The sequence below is a fragment of the Lipotes vexillifer genome, unplaced genomic scaffold (assembly GCF_000442215.2).
Source record: "Lipotes vexillifer unplaced genomic scaffold, Lipotes_vexillifer_v1.1 scaffold21, whole genome shotgun sequence".
Classification (NCBI taxonomy): Eukaryota; Metazoa; Chordata; class Mammalia; order Artiodactyla; family Lipotidae; genus Lipotes; species Lipotes vexillifer.
Window position 1 is genome coordinate 1,482,377 of NW_006774065.1, and position 15,154 is coordinate 1,497,530.

At 43.4% G+C, this 15,154-nt stretch overlaps 1 protein-coding gene across 1 annotated transcript in view; it reads right to left on the bottom strand.

Annotated features, from left to right (window-relative positions):
* Window positions 1-1,604: 1,604 nt before the first annotated feature.
* Window positions 1,605-15,154, bottom strand: part of ATP6V0A2 (ATPase H+ transporting V0 subunit a2) — a 35,980-nt gene continuing 22,430 nt past the window's right edge. Inside the window, exons 10-20 of the mRNA XM_007448658.1 lie at window positions 13,033-13,183; window positions 12,619-12,755; window positions 11,872-12,059; window positions 11,682-11,772; window positions 10,513-10,631; window positions 8,914-9,124; window positions 8,185-8,304; window positions 6,550-6,669; window positions 4,656-4,773; window positions 2,589-2,760; window positions 1,605-1,946 (exon numbers count right to left, since the gene is read on the bottom strand). Coding sequence (XP_007448720.1) covers window positions 1,847-1,946; window positions 2,589-2,760; window positions 4,656-4,773; window positions 6,550-6,669; window positions 8,185-8,304; window positions 8,914-9,124; window positions 10,513-10,631; window positions 11,682-11,772; window positions 11,872-12,059; window positions 12,619-12,755; window positions 13,033-13,183 — 1,527 coding nt within the window. The 3' untranslated portion in view covers window positions 1,605-1,846. The remainder of the gene's footprint in view (window positions 1,947-2,588; window positions 2,761-4,655; window positions 4,774-6,549; window positions 6,670-8,184; window positions 8,305-8,913; window positions 9,125-10,512; window positions 10,632-11,681; window positions 11,773-11,871; window positions 12,060-12,618; window positions 12,756-13,032; window positions 13,184-15,154) is intronic.

A 15,154-nucleotide genomic window follows, 5' to 3' on the forward strand; every position in this document is an offset into this window, starting at 1 on the left:
CGCGCAGGCTCAGCGGCCATGGCTCACGGGCCCAGCCGCTCCGCGGCATGTGTGATCCTCCCGGACCGGGACACGAACCCGCGTCCCCTGCATCGGCAGGCGGACTCAACCACTGCGCCACCAGAGAAGCCCAGCAGTATCATTTTTAAGAGTTTCATCAGCATCGTCTTATGTTTGGTATTATGAGGGACAGCATCTCATATGAGAGGAGTAGCATGGAATCTTTACTACAATTTAAAACGTTCAGGGCTTCCCTGGTGGTGCAGTGGTTGAGAGTCCACCTGCCAATGCAGGGACACGGTTCGTGCCCCGGTCCGGGAAGATCCCACATGCCGCGGAGCGGCTGGGCCCGTGAGCCGTGGCCGCTGAGCCTGCGCGTCCGGAGCCTGTGCTCCGCCAACGGGAGAGGCCACAACAGTGAGAGGCCCGCGTACCGCAAAAAAAAAAAAAAAAAAAAAAGGTTTAATGTCAGAGTCACAGTTTATGTCATGATGTTCAATTCATGCCTCTCAGCAAATAGGCCTTGAAATTACCTGAAAAGATAGGCTTAAATTCAGGGATACCATGATCTTAACTTGTAACGAAAACCCCAAACTCTCTACCACCAGCCAAGGTGAAGGAGACAAGCGGGCCTCTTCATGTGAGTTACTCAAAATGTTAAGAAAGTGAAAATACTGCAGGTTTCTTTTTGAAAATAATTATCTAAAATCAGTTACAGTAAAATATGAAAAACGAACATAATTTACAAGAATACAGGACAGATCAAAATGTTCAACAGGACTGACTCAAATGTCAAGTGAAAAGATGAATTTAATCTGAAGATTGTATACATTAATGGCTTAGGAAGAACTGGTTTTCAACTGATCTCAATAGTTTTTAAAAGTTTAAATGCCTTTATTAGACATTTATTTCGAAATTAGTCTAAAAGTGAATCATTAGAATTATACTGTTCTCAAGGATAGGTGCGACCTCTTCATGGTAAAATACCTTAATTTATATTTTATTATAAAAATATACAAAATCCTACTTTGTACCTTTCCTTCACTCAGTATAAACCCCTTTTGGTTCAGGGACATCAGCCAAGCTGGTCACTAAGTTCGAATCATATCCATATTACATCGTCTACAGTCACACTAGATTTTAAGGCTCAGTACACAGTTTATCTTCCCAAACATACAATTATCATAATTGGTTTTATGTAAGGATAACAGGATAAGAGTCTTTAAAAAAATATACAAGTGGAATAACCATTTGTTGTACGTCATTTTATCCCATTTTCTCCAATTATTAAAACAAGACAAAATCGTAGAAACAATTCTACTTGTAATTCTAGATAGCATATGATAAAAAAAGTTTGCATACTTTTAACCAAGCAAAATAAGTGTGAATCTCTTGATTAACCATCATTAAATTTTTTAAAAAACTACTTAACTTCAGCTGTTGGAAAATATTATCTGACAACTTCAGGTGACAGAATAACTCTAGTTTTTTTTTTTTTAAATAAGTTGAAAAGGAATCAAGTATTTAAGACCATTTTCAATTAGCCATTCAAAATTGGCTTCTCTCCCCCAAGCCTATATTTTTAAAAATAACTTTAACATAACTTTTGGCATTAACTTATATTTGCTCATCATAAAAACTGAAAGAAATTTATATATCTGAAATTGAGAAACTTGACAAAATTATTTAACATATGAGGAAGAGGTATATCTTACAGAATCATTTGGCTATCTCATAAGGCAGTTAATGAAGATGGAATTTTTCCTATCGTCAATTTAACGTAAGGAAATTCTACAACATGATAATTCTCCTTAAGTCTGAAAGCTTGTTGGATACGGCAATATGATCATGCCATGTCGTCACTAAACTTCGAAGAAAGTAATCTGAGTGAGAAAGGAACAAATTTGGTGCCTGCACCAACGTAGAATTTGTTCTGAAATTCTACCCTAAAAAAGCAAACAAAAAAAAAACAAAACCATGTATTAATGAGAGATTCTGCATAACACTTGCTACATTCCTTAAAACAACATTTATAAGTGAAAAAAGTTCCTGTGCTTCTGAAGTTGCTTCATTCCATACATGATCTTGGCACAAATACTTTTACTTAGATAAAATACACACACACACCGGCCCTTTGTTGGCTTTCTCATGAAGAAAACGCTGACACCTCACGTCCCCTCCCACCCTATGGACATACACATGAGTATTAGGAACCTCTCTCTCCCCAGTAACTGGATACACAGACAAATAATCTGATATACACTGTAAAACATTAAGAAATATGGTTTACAATAAGATAAAGCAACCTGTCAGACCCAAAGTGAACTGAAAGTGTGAAATACACAAAATTATTCAGCAAGCGTAAACTTGCTTTTATGTGTCGGCGACAAAAGCTCAGAAACAAAATACAATTTTAACTCAGGGGATCGGAATACAGATCCCAATCCCGGGATGGGGAGAACTAGCCTAAATAATATATGTATACATATGCATATCACTGGAACTGTTACACATATATGTACGTACTGGGGGAGCAGGGTGGTAGATTTTTGTTAAGTAACAGTTCCAAAGCTAAATTCCAAACTCACCAGTGGAGGCGGATGGCGTGAAGAAATGCAGAAAGCCCTTCCATGATCAAAAGGATGAAAATGGTCAAAACCGCAAAGAGAGCCATGACTGGGAGAAGCAGCAAGACCCCGAAGGTCGTGTCTACGCGGAGGCCGACCCGCATCAGCATGGCCCACAGCACGTCAGACAGCTCTGCAAGGCAAGCATTTTGCAAAGTTAACTTCTGTTCACCTTCAGTGAGTCACTTCAATTAGCTAGTTAGACTGGGTTTCCTTCTGCAACAATTTTGAATTGTTATCCCTAAAATAAATACACACCCATATAAGATAGACGTAATCGGCTTCCCACGTAAAAGTTAACCAGCAACTTGATCATCTCAAACACGGAGGAAGACTTGACATTCCAGAGAAATCAGAGGCCTGCCTGCCTGCCAATGAGAGATCCTGACCCAAATAGGGGTCCGGCTGGCTCTGTCCCAACGCAGCACTCGGCCAGGCAGTGGGCGTCAGTCCTGACTCGGCTACTAACTGACCAGGTGGGTGACCCTGCGCCAGCACCAACCCTCACTGGGCTTCAGTCTCCTCCTCTGTAATATGAAGATGATAGACCCCCTCCCGCCAGCAAGTTCTAGACTTGCGGCTATGCTTACAGAAATATCAATGTAACAACAACAACAAAAACCTCTTATCGTCTGGTAGTTTTCCCAAGTACAGTCTTTGCACAGTAATGCAGGAGCAGAGCAATGACCGTCCAAAGCATCCTTAATGGTCAATGGGAAAAATTACATTTGTTCTGGGACCTTTCAAAATTTTTGTCAAAACATTAAAAACTCTCTTACTGTTGGTTATAAATGCACAGAGAAATGAAAAAAAAAAGAGTAAATCTATTCTTAAAACATTAAAAACACTGAGCATTCAATTGCTGGGGGGTTTTGGTAAGAACTTATCAAGGGTGGTCTGAACAGCCTTCTCCTCATGTGATTTGGACTTGCTGGACACCTTGACACGGAGTGAGCATCTTCTCTAATGCTTGGCATCCTACTTGGCTGTCTGACTCTTTTCTGAGTTTGGATCAGCTTCTAACACAGTATGCTTTGCACCTTCAATGTCCTGAAATACCTCCTAGAGTTCCTGTGGCACCACTTCTGGGACACCTGCATCTTCTTTCTGTACATCACCAAGTTCCTCTGGCTGCAGATTTTACCTCTCGAACGGCACCAGTGTCACCACTCCCATGTCAGCTCTTTCTCCTAAACTCCAGTTACATTCCTTCTGCATTTCACTTCCAGCATATCACTGTTTGTTCCTCTGCTGCACTTTTTCATCTCTGTTGGCCAATTCCCTCCGTTCAGCAATCCACTTTTAAATGCCATGTGGGTTTACCTCCAGCCCACAAGGAGCCAGCACCACCATGCGCCTTGCTGTCTGTGCATGAACTGAGCAACAGGTGCACAGGGACCAACCACAACAGATTCCGAGAGAAGTGATGCGGCTGGTCTCTGATCGTGATGCGTGTCTGTGCTATTTACACAGTGACCTGCGGGCTGAAGGGCCAGCAGTGAAGCCTGCACTTTGTACCCATACACACAATTTTTACTGTAGTAACTGAAATTTCAACCGTGTTCTTGGGGGACTGCTGAGACTTAACTAAACACAGGTAACTGAAATCCACACATCAAAACTATTAATCAGCATTGTTTTAGGACTTGCTTGACATAACTAGACATTCACACTTGGTAAGGCAGCACTGAATACAATAATAGTAATAACAAAAACAATAATGGTCAGAGCAGAGGGAGCGAAATGCCTACACCAGATGTTCCCAAGCCTTCTCGGTCCTTGAAGCCCCTCGTGTGTCCCAGTGATTTTTTTCACAGCACCCTGAGGCCAGAAGAAATACCCAGGAGACCAGTGCAGTAAGTAGTCAAGTCCAAACAACTTAACAGTCCCTGTTCACACAGTATCCGAAAAATAGTGCCCTTTCCATCAAAATTTTTCAATGACCCACGGTACCCCCATGAGTTAACCGAGGCGCTACGGGGTGTCTCGACACAGAGTTTAGGAGCTACAGGTCTAAGCAAAACTTACGTGCGTGAGCCAAACTGAGTGCCCAGAGCCTCAGGTACGAAGCAGTGTTGGAGATGCATCCCAGACAGTACTCGATGGAATGAATTACTTGGGTCATTAATATTTCTCCAAAATTAAACTGAGAGAGATGACACAACATGTGTTAGACTCCACCCGTGACATGCTTACTTCCACAAGCTACAAGTCTGCTCCACGTTCAGGATTACAGTGAAAGGACTGGCTTCTGGAATACTGGTGAGGATGTGCTGGTGTGTGAGGAACAGAGCTCTGCTCACAAGTCCACCACTAACGAGCTCCCCGACCCACAGAGCTCCCACCCCCTTGTCCCCAGGCTGCGGTCCTGCACATAAGGCGAGGGTGGCTGGACCAGAACTGTAATGGCACAATGCCCACGGCCCTCAGGCAGCCCAACGAGGTTCTTGAGGTACTCTTAGTAATTACAAAATATGTAATGAGAAACAGACATCTACCAACCACAAGATTAGGAGACTGTGAACGTGTGTGTGTGTTTAATAGATAAGAGCATCTTAATACAAGTCTGACAAGGGGAAATTATAAAAGAGTCCCTGATAGTGAAAAGGCTGCAGAACACTGGGCAAGATGGCTCCCACATTCTTTCCAGCTCTGCTTTTTGTTTCTTTATGATCTTAAAAACTTAATTATTAATTGTCCCAAATTAAAATACTAAATTACATAATAATTACAAAAGGTTGACTGTAAGAAATTCTGTTTAGTGCTCATCGGACAGCCAAAAAAGTTTCCAAGAAAATAAAGCAGACCAGAGGAACAGACGTGCTCTGTTCTGTCTGCCAGGACTGTGCTTCCCTTCTTTGGGAGGAACTGCTTATTCTGCCATCTAACCCTGTATCGCACAGTTGTTATGAGCTGAATTGTGATCCCCCCGCAAATTTGTCTGTTGAAGCCCTAATCCCCAATGTGACTGTGTTTGGATATGGGGCCTTTAAGGAGGCAAGTAAGGTTAAATGAAGTCATAAGGGTGGGGCCTGACCCAATAGGACTGGTGTCCTTATAAGAAGAGGAAGAGACACCAGAGAGGCACGCACAGTGAAAAGGCCATGTGGGGACACAGCGAGAAAGCGGCCGTCCACAAGCCTGGGAGAGAGGCCCCAGGAGAAACCAACCTGGCCAACATCTTGACCTTGGACTTCCAGCCTCCAGAACCGTGGGAAATACATTTCTGTAGCTGAAGCCCCCGAGTCTGTGGTCGTGGCAGCCCATGCAGACTACTGCAACAGTCACTGGTCTAGGGATGGCGAGTGACCCCAGCCAGGCCAATCACAGCACTTCCCTGGGATTTTTCCTCATGGTAACAAGCAGGGAAGTGTGCTTTTCTCTGATTGAAGAAAATAAGCCCAGTGCTCACTGTGGCCACAGTTCCAACACCAAGGGGCCAACTGGCTTCAGAATATGAAGCAAACTTGCAAAGAAAAACTAACTCAGACTTGCTGGGATTGGAGATCCAAAGCCCCACCCTCCTGAGGCCCACTCTGCCCCATCCTGATGTGGGCCAGCAGATTCCCCTTGAAGGCAGTATGAATAGGGTCTCTTTCTTACAACTATGGGCAAGTTCTAATGAAGACGAGAGTCTTCTCAAAGCAATGTTTGCGGCACCTCAAGTCACTCAGCATCACAACTTTTATGCTAACACTATAAATCCCACTGTAAGACTGAAACTCACAAAATGCTAACCCAGAATCATTATATTATGATGACAATTGTATGACCAGAACAGCATGTGGAAAGCTTTGAGTAATGGTTGTTTTGCTTTGAATTTTGTTTTCTAAGATGATTCTTATCACTCTCATAACGACGATCATCTCTGTGCAAGCCTGGCTCCTTACCTAACATCACCAACAGTAACTGAAAAGGTTACCTCTTCACACGTCACTTCTCTACATCCATCTTCCATTTGGTTGTCTCCCTCTTCTATGTCTTTGCTTCCCAGCAAAGAAACTTCCTCCTCGCTATCTTTCCTTACAAGTGTGTAACCACTCTAAAAAGACAACCCAAAGAATAGAGAGTCAGTGCCTTTAAAATCACAAGGTTGTGGGGCTTCCCTGGTGGCACAGTGGTTGAGAGTCCGCCTGCCGATGCAGGGGACGTGGGTTTGTGCCCCGCCCTTAGGTTACATACTTCTCCACTGCAGGCAGAGACCTGTTAGTTCAAAAGCCTGTCAGGGCCAAACTTAAATTTTTACACATCCAGTTATTTGAAAAACAGCCCAGATCGATTATTTTAAAGATTCAGTTCTTTAGGAATAAAAAAAAAAGTCCTTTAAAAGAAAATAAGCATATCATACCCACTAGGATGGCTATTGTAAAAAAAAAAAAAAAAAAAAAAAAAAAAAAAAAAAAAAAGAAAAGAAAAGAAATAAGTGTTGATTAGGGTAAGGAGGAACTGGAACTCTTGTGCATTGCTGGTGGGAACATAAAATGGCACAGCCACTGTGGAACGTTTGGTGGTTTCCAAACAATTAAACAAAGAATTACCATTTCTAGGTATATACCCGAAAGAACTGAAAGCAAGGACTCCAACAGATATTTATACACCCATGTTCTTAGGAGCATTATTCACAGTAGCTGAAAGGTGAAAACAACCCAAGTGCCCATTCATGGATGAACTGATAAGCAAAATGTGGTCTATCCATATAATGGAATATTACTCAGCGTTAAAAAGGAAGGAAATTCTGACACAAGCTACAACATGGAGGAATCTTGAGGACATTAGGCTAAGTGAAATAAGGCAGTCATAAAAGCAGAAACATTATATGATTCCACTTATATAAGGTACCTAAAGTAGTCAAATTCATAGAGACAGAAAGTAGAAGCGTGGGTGCCAGGGGCTGGGTCGAGGGGAAATGTGGAGTTTATTAATGAGTAAAGAGTCTCAGCTCGGGAAGACGAAAAAGTTCTGGAGATGGATGGTGGGGATGGCTGCACAATGTGAATGCACATAATGCCACTGAATGTGCATCTAAAAACGGTTAAGATGGAAAATTTATGTCATGTATATTTTACCACAATTTATAAAAAATAAAATAAAATGAGAAACTAGACACACAAGAAAACAGTCTGGAAAGAAACTCAACAAATGGTTAACACTGGTTATAACTGGGTAGGAGAACTTAAGGGCACTATTTTCTGTATTTTCCACATTTCCTTTAGTTATGTTATTTAAATTAAAAAAAAAAAAACCTTGAAAAATCAAGAGGCAAGAACAAGGAACAAAAATGCTTTAATTATGACAAGCAGTACTGAGGGATTCAGTTCCATCTCCTGATAGGTTTGCGGTTCATTACCAGAGGACCTGTCTCCCGTGCCCAGAAACGACAGGCTCTTTGCACCACGCTTCTGCAGAACAGGCAACGCGAAAGTTCTCGATAAAGGAAGCTTTGGCTTTTAAATCAGAGTCTGGGACCCCATGGAAGGTGTTTACTTTACAAAACCTTTCACAACTAAAAACAGACTTTGCTCACCATTTACAAACATGCAGCCAAACCCACACTTACCCTGCTGACCCCAAAGCAACTGCGCCCATGGTGAAGCCACAAGAAGAAGAGTGGCTTTCCCAAGAAGAGCACAGGGACAGACAACGCTGTGATGACCAGAAGCAGCCTCTGGATGTGCTCCTGTTGGTACAAAAGGGGAGGAAGCCGGTTAAAACGTGAAGATGTGCTAACAATGTCATTGGTGTACTTAAACTAGTGGAAACCAAGTAAAATGTCTCTTTATCGACTAACAAGGAACATAAAGTAAACGCAAGCTAAATTACATTTGCCAGGGTGTCTTTTCCTTTCATTTCCTAAACTCACAGCTACGTGCATGGCATCACACAAATGCACAGTTATAGAAAAGCCATTTTTGGAGAGGGCCAGCGTGCCGTGGTCCACGTGCCAGCTCTCTGAGGACCTGGCTTAGTCAGAGGTTGATTTTAAAGAAACTGGAAAAATGGATGGATGGACAGCCCTCAGGAACCCTCCAGTAATACATTCTCTTCCCACCAGTTTTCATGGCTACTGAGGGGCAGTGAGTTTGGATGACACAGTCTGACCAGGGCTCCTGAGACAGCACTCAGAGCAGGATGGCACCCTCTTGTGATAACACACAGAGGAGCAGAAAGCCCCTCTGTGCCTGGGAGGCCTGTGGAAAGCACCTTTAATCACTCTACTGATGAAAACACAAAGGCTATCAGGAGGACTTCCTTTGAGCTCTTCACAGTGGAAAACACAACTGCTTACCTGCCCTGGGTAAAGACCACCTGGGTCACTGGCCGGGAATAAAAACATGTTAATAAATTCAATCAGAATGCTAGGAGCGACTCTGGAGGTTTCTGCTGAATAAACCAGCCACTTATAGACGATCATAAATACAAGGTAGCCAAAGACGCAGAGCATGAAGAGAAGTTCTGGGATGGAAACCAGATAAATGCTGGACTTCTTCCGGAAGTGTCTAGGGGAAAAAAAGGGAATCGATCAACCTGTGAACAATACTGGACTAAGAGAAAAAGGAAAGAGTAAATTAATCTTAAATTCTCTGTGACAAAGTCTATCTCAGCATAACATCTGTCTTACGATTCAGATGTAACCACGAAGAAAAGAAATGTGAGGACAGTAGAGATGACTAGTGTTTCACTGTCAGATCCAGCTAGAGAAAACAGACATAATTTCTTTCCCCTAATATACCAGCTCTAACAAACAAAAGTTTTCCGATTTAGAAAATGAAAAAAAAGATATGACAAAAATCACCTCTGGAAATAAATATGAATGTACATGTTGCACGTCTCCCTCACTTGAACGTAAACTCCATGAGGGCGAAAACTTTTTTCTGTCCTCCTCACTGTTCAATCCCTGGTGCCTAGAACAGTGCCGGGCACCTTCTATGTGCTCAACAAATATTTGCTGAATCAATGAAGCTGCCAAAAACCTTATCATCAAAACAGAATTGGGGCTTCCCTAGTGGCGCAGTGGTTAAGAATCCGCCTGCCAATGCAGGGGACACGGGTTCAAACCCTTGTCTGGGAGGATCCCACATGCCACGGAGCAGCTAAGCCCATGCACCACAACTACTGAGCCTGTGCTCTAGAGCCCACAAGCCACAACTACTGAGCCCACGTGCCTAAAACCTGTGCTCCGCAACAAGAGAAGCCACCGCAATGAGAAGCTCGCGCACCGCAACAAAGAGTAGCCCCCGTTCACCACAACTAGAGAAAGCCCGCATGCAGCAACGAAGACCCAATGCAGTCAAAAATAAATAAAATAAAATAAATTTTTTTAAAAAAACAACAGAATAATAGGACTTCCCTGGTGGCTCAGTGGTTAAGAATCCGCCTGACAATGCAGGGGACACGGCTTCAAGCCCTGGTCAGGGAAGACCTCACATGCCACGGAGCAACTAAACCCGTGCGCCACAACTACTGGGCCTGTGTTCTAGAGCCCAAGTCACAACTACTAAGCCCATGCGCCACAACTACTGAAGCCCACGTGCTCTAGGGCCCACAAGCCACAACCACTAAGCCCGCATGCTGCAACTACTGAAGCCCGCATCGCCTAGAGCCCACGCTGTGCGAGAGAAGCCACCACAATGAGAAGCCCGCACACCACAACAAAGAGTAGCCCCCACTCGCCGCAACTAGAGAAAGCCTGCGCACAGCAACGAAGACCCAACACAGCCCAAAATTTTTTTTAATAAAAATAAATATAAAACAGAATCATATTAATACAAGAAACCACTGTGCTGGCTGCCTTTAAGATCCATGTAGTCTACCATCAAGAAGCAAAGTTTAAGATATATCAAAAACTTGGCTTATAAATACTGGTTAAAAAATAATCTGTACTTACAAGTGGTTAAATATTCCCAGAATGACTCCAAAAGTCATGTGAATAATTCCTAAAATCACAGACATTTTCATTTTGAAAGAGTTCAGAAAAGTGAGACGATTTGTGGCCAAGTTCCAAATCTAAAGACAAAACAAAACCAAAAAAGAAAACTTTAACTTCCTTCAACTGCCTTAGGAGAAAAGTGCTGTTCCTTAAGGAGACTGTTGTCAGGTTTTTTCAAGTTTCCAATTATATTAACAAGATTAAATTATACCAATTATGTTTAGAGATGAGAATGAACATTTAGGAGACAGCTACCTTGGAGAGCTCAGATTTGGGAATGCTAGACTTTTGTCACTGAGTTTTTTTCACTACTGTATCACATCACTCCAAACCAATTTCGAGGTAGTTTCTAAGCTTTTCTTTTAAGGCTGAGATTCCTCGCGAAGACCCCTGGGTCTAGGGAAATGCTGCCTGGGCCGCATAAGCAGCAGCCTGGTGAGCCGTGTTGGGGGCAGGACAGGGGCAACCCCGGCCCTGGAGCCACGGCTTCACTTTCCTTCTCCCCACACTTTTTCCCTTTCAAACAACCACCTCAATAAGCACCATGATAAGCCTAAGCTCCCTTTCCACTCTAAAATTCCATACTATTTCTTTCTACATCAAAGGGTAAAAAAACAATTCACTTGTACAAAGAAGAAATCGAAGAAACAGAGCACATTACATGGCTCCGGAAGTGCCACTTCTCACAAGAGTAAAACACGTCAGGAAGCAGGACAGACCGTAGCCCCAGCTCCCTGTGGTCTTGTACTCGGGCACTGACCCTGGCTTCCCAAACGGACCGTCAGCTTCTTCTGTACAGCAGCCTGACTCAGAACACACAGTGAGCCTCTGGCGCCCAGGTAGAAACCCTCAGAGTACCACCCCCTCGCATACGACCACCTGAATAGTGCTGAACGGTCTGAGAAACCTCTGTGACAGTTAAAACCAAGCGGCACTGGGAATTCCCTGGAGGTCCTGTGGTTAGGACTCCGTGCTTCCACTGCTGAGGGCACAGGTTAGATCCCTGGTCAGGGAACTAAGATCCCACAAGCCGCATGGCATGGCCAAAAATTTTAAAACATTTTAATTAAAAAATTAGGTGGCAGCACCGAGGAACCTGAGATAATGGGGAGGGGGAGGACACTCACAGGATCGATGCCAAGAGGATAAGGGCCTCGGAACACTCCGGGAACACTGGGATCCAACTGCAAAACCCTGTTGTGCCTGATGACGCTGTCACTGTAACAAAAAGCAGGGTGAGGGCCTCCTGCGGAGGGGGAAGGAGACTCGGAGAAACTCCCCTCCACCTAAGACACTGTCTGGCAGCAGGACACTCACTTCCAAAGGATCATCTTCCTCTGCTCCGCTGGGCTGTGACTGGAGCTGTACATGGCAGACACGTTCCACCCGGAGCCAAAGAGGTTGACCGACTTGGAAAAACAGTCGTTGTAGATGAGACCCGTGTACACTGAGAACAGCCCCATCAGCAGGAGGATGTAGCGACCATTGAAAAACATCCGCATGATCTGTGGGGAACAAAGCGGCGGGAGCAAAACAGGACCACCAGGAAAACGAGCCGATGTGACCAACTTGGTTTGGGCACTTTCTTAACCGCTCCTCTCAGGGCTGCTCAAAAGCAAGCTCACGGCACAGACGCCCCCATCACACAGGGATGAAGACCCACCCGCCCCCCAACCCCGCAACCATGTCTCAGGTGGGTTACAGTTATCGCCCAAAACTGAATACCTGCAGGCTAATGCTGACTTCAGGAACCCCAGGGTTCTGCAGCAAAATATCATGGACCTGGCTCTGTACCAACACTAGTCCTGGGTCCCCCTAGGCCTCAGCAAGCAGACAGCAGCTCCAAGATCCCCGGTCTCTCTCCACAACCAGAGAACCCAGGGGATCTTCCCGGACCGGGGCACGAACCCGCGTCCCCTGCATCAGCAGGCGGACTCCCAACCACTGCGCCCCCAGGGAAGCCCCTGAACATCTTTAAATGTCTCTTTTACTAGTTAAACAGAAGAGAATCACTACTAATGCTGCCCAAACAGATACAATGAGCCCGAGTGTTTATGTTTTTACCTCTTGTGACTGACTTAGTCTGGGATGATCCTCATTTAACACCAACAGGAGGGCAAATAAGAACATCACAAAGCCATGTCCAAGGTCTCCAAACATCACGGCAAATAAAAAGGGGAAAGTGATGATGGTAAAGAGAGCTGCGGGAAAAGCAAGCGATTTCTGATTCGCAGCAAAGGCAGAAAATTCTAGTTAATTCAAACATGACCACATACTTGTATAATGATCTTGACTTTCTCCCAAATTCTCAGGAGAGAACTGACAGGTTAAAATTAACACTTTATACTAAATAAGATAACAAAACAGTAATAGTGGGCCTATTTTTCCAAATATCTATTATATTCTTATAGGGAAAAAAAGCAGCAGTGATGTATAAAATGTATAAAACACAAAGACTGGCAAATTCAGGCTTCCAACCTGGGTTCACTTCTCGGTAGCTCCCAACCCCGTAGGCATCCACGATGTTCTGAAACCCCTCGGTGAATTTGTTGGTGCGGATGAGAGTCGGGGGTGTTTCTTTTGTTGGGATTGTGTTCATGAATGAGGGGATCGTAGCACCGCTCTCTCTCTTTCACATGAAAAAAAAAGAGACAGAGAAAGAAAAAATTACCACCCAAGAGCTCTTTCAACAAATCTTCGTTGGCTGCCATGTAAAGGCCCTGAGCACGTGGGGAGGTACTGACCACCCCCCTGGAGGTTCAAGTACAGCAGAAGTGACAGGAGGAACTGAGGAAGGCTCCTGGGGGACATGGTCTTGGAGAATGAAGAACATAGCAAGGCTGAGTGGTGGGAAGCAGGCAGGCACAGGTATGCCAAGAAAAAAACAAAATTTTGCCGTACTGACATTTTGGGTTATTCTTGTGTATTTTTCAGTTTTATGAGGTAATACTGTAGCTGTCTCTAAATTCCTCTTGAACATTTTTAAGAGCTAAACCACTAAATTCCAGTTGTATGTTGGTGATCCTGGGACTACTTATATATACTCACACACACAAGAGTATTAGTCATGTCCCTCAAAACCGATGTTACCTCAATAAATAAGAACCATCTAGAGCTTTAAAATATATAAATAAAATAGATGTCCCATACTCCAAAATAACTAATTTATGTATTTCTTTCTTTCTCAGCACTGTGTGTTTTACGTTTGTGCCGTAAAAGAATTATGAGACAAGCAGATTAACCAAAATCTCCTATGAAAACTTGTTTCCTTAACTGCCACCTGAAGTTTGTAAACCTGCTACTTCCAGTAAAGAACTAAGATTTTTTTTTGTTTTTTTATTTTATATTGGAGTAAAGTTGATTTACAATGTTGTGTTAGTTTCAGGTGTACAGCAAAGTGATTCAGTTATACACATACATCTACTTTTTTTCAGATTCTTTTCCCATATAGGTTATTACATAGTATTAAGTAGAGTTCCCTGTGCCATACAGTAGGTCCTTGTTGGTTGTCTATTTTATATATAGTAGTGTGTATATGCCAGTCCCAACCTCCTAATTTATCTCTCCAAGAACTAAGTTTTGATACAGAAAAAACCCTCACAGGACTGTGGGAGACTGACCCCATAGCTCAGGAGTGGAAAGAAGCTATTATTCAAAGTTCAGAGGCTGTAAGAGCAGAGATGGATGGGTTCAACTATATTTAACAAAAAACTTCTGCACGACCAAAGCAAACAAAGAGAAAGAAACACCAAAAGACAAGTGACAAATTGGGGAGAATATTTGTTCTCATATCACAGACAACGAGCCAAGGAAATTAAAAAGACCAACAACCCAGTAGAAAATGGGCAAAGCATATGAACACAGCATTCACCAAAAAAGTGAAAATTCAAAGGCTCTTCTTAAACATACAAAAAGATATTCAACCTCACTCAAAATAAGAGAAATGCAACAACTGGCAATATTTGCCAAAACTGATCCAGCAATTCCATGCTGGGAATTTACCCAGAGATAGATTTGTGCATGTCTGAACCGTCAAAGGTCAAGTGTTAGTCACTGCACTGGTATTCATAAAGTTAGAAACCACCTAAATGACCAGGGAACTGGTTCAATAAGCCATGGTACATCCATTCAGCAGCATATTAAATAGCTACTAAAAAACAGGGAAGTTTTCTTATGAGAAAAGAACAGTATGAATAGCACACAATCTTTTGTGAAGGAAGGGAATTCTCTCCCTTTATATATTCCTATCTGCTTACCTATGATTGAGAAACTCAAAGACATAAGAGAAGTCAAACAAGGGTTGTCTCTGAGCAGAGGAACTGGACATATGAGGCTGTGGATAGGAGGAAGCCACTTCACTGGGTCTTTTATATTTTTTAATTTTTTTTTTTTTGACTTTTAAACCATGTGACTGAATTCCTTACTCAAAAGAGCAAATTAAAAATGCCTGTGCAGGGCTTCCCTGGTGGTGCAGTGGTTGAGAGTCCGCCTGCCGATGCAGGGGACACGGGTTCGTGCCCCGGTCCGGGAAGATCCCACATGCGGCGGAGCGGCTGGGCCCGTGAGCCATGGCCGCGGAGCCTGTGCTCCGCAACGGGAG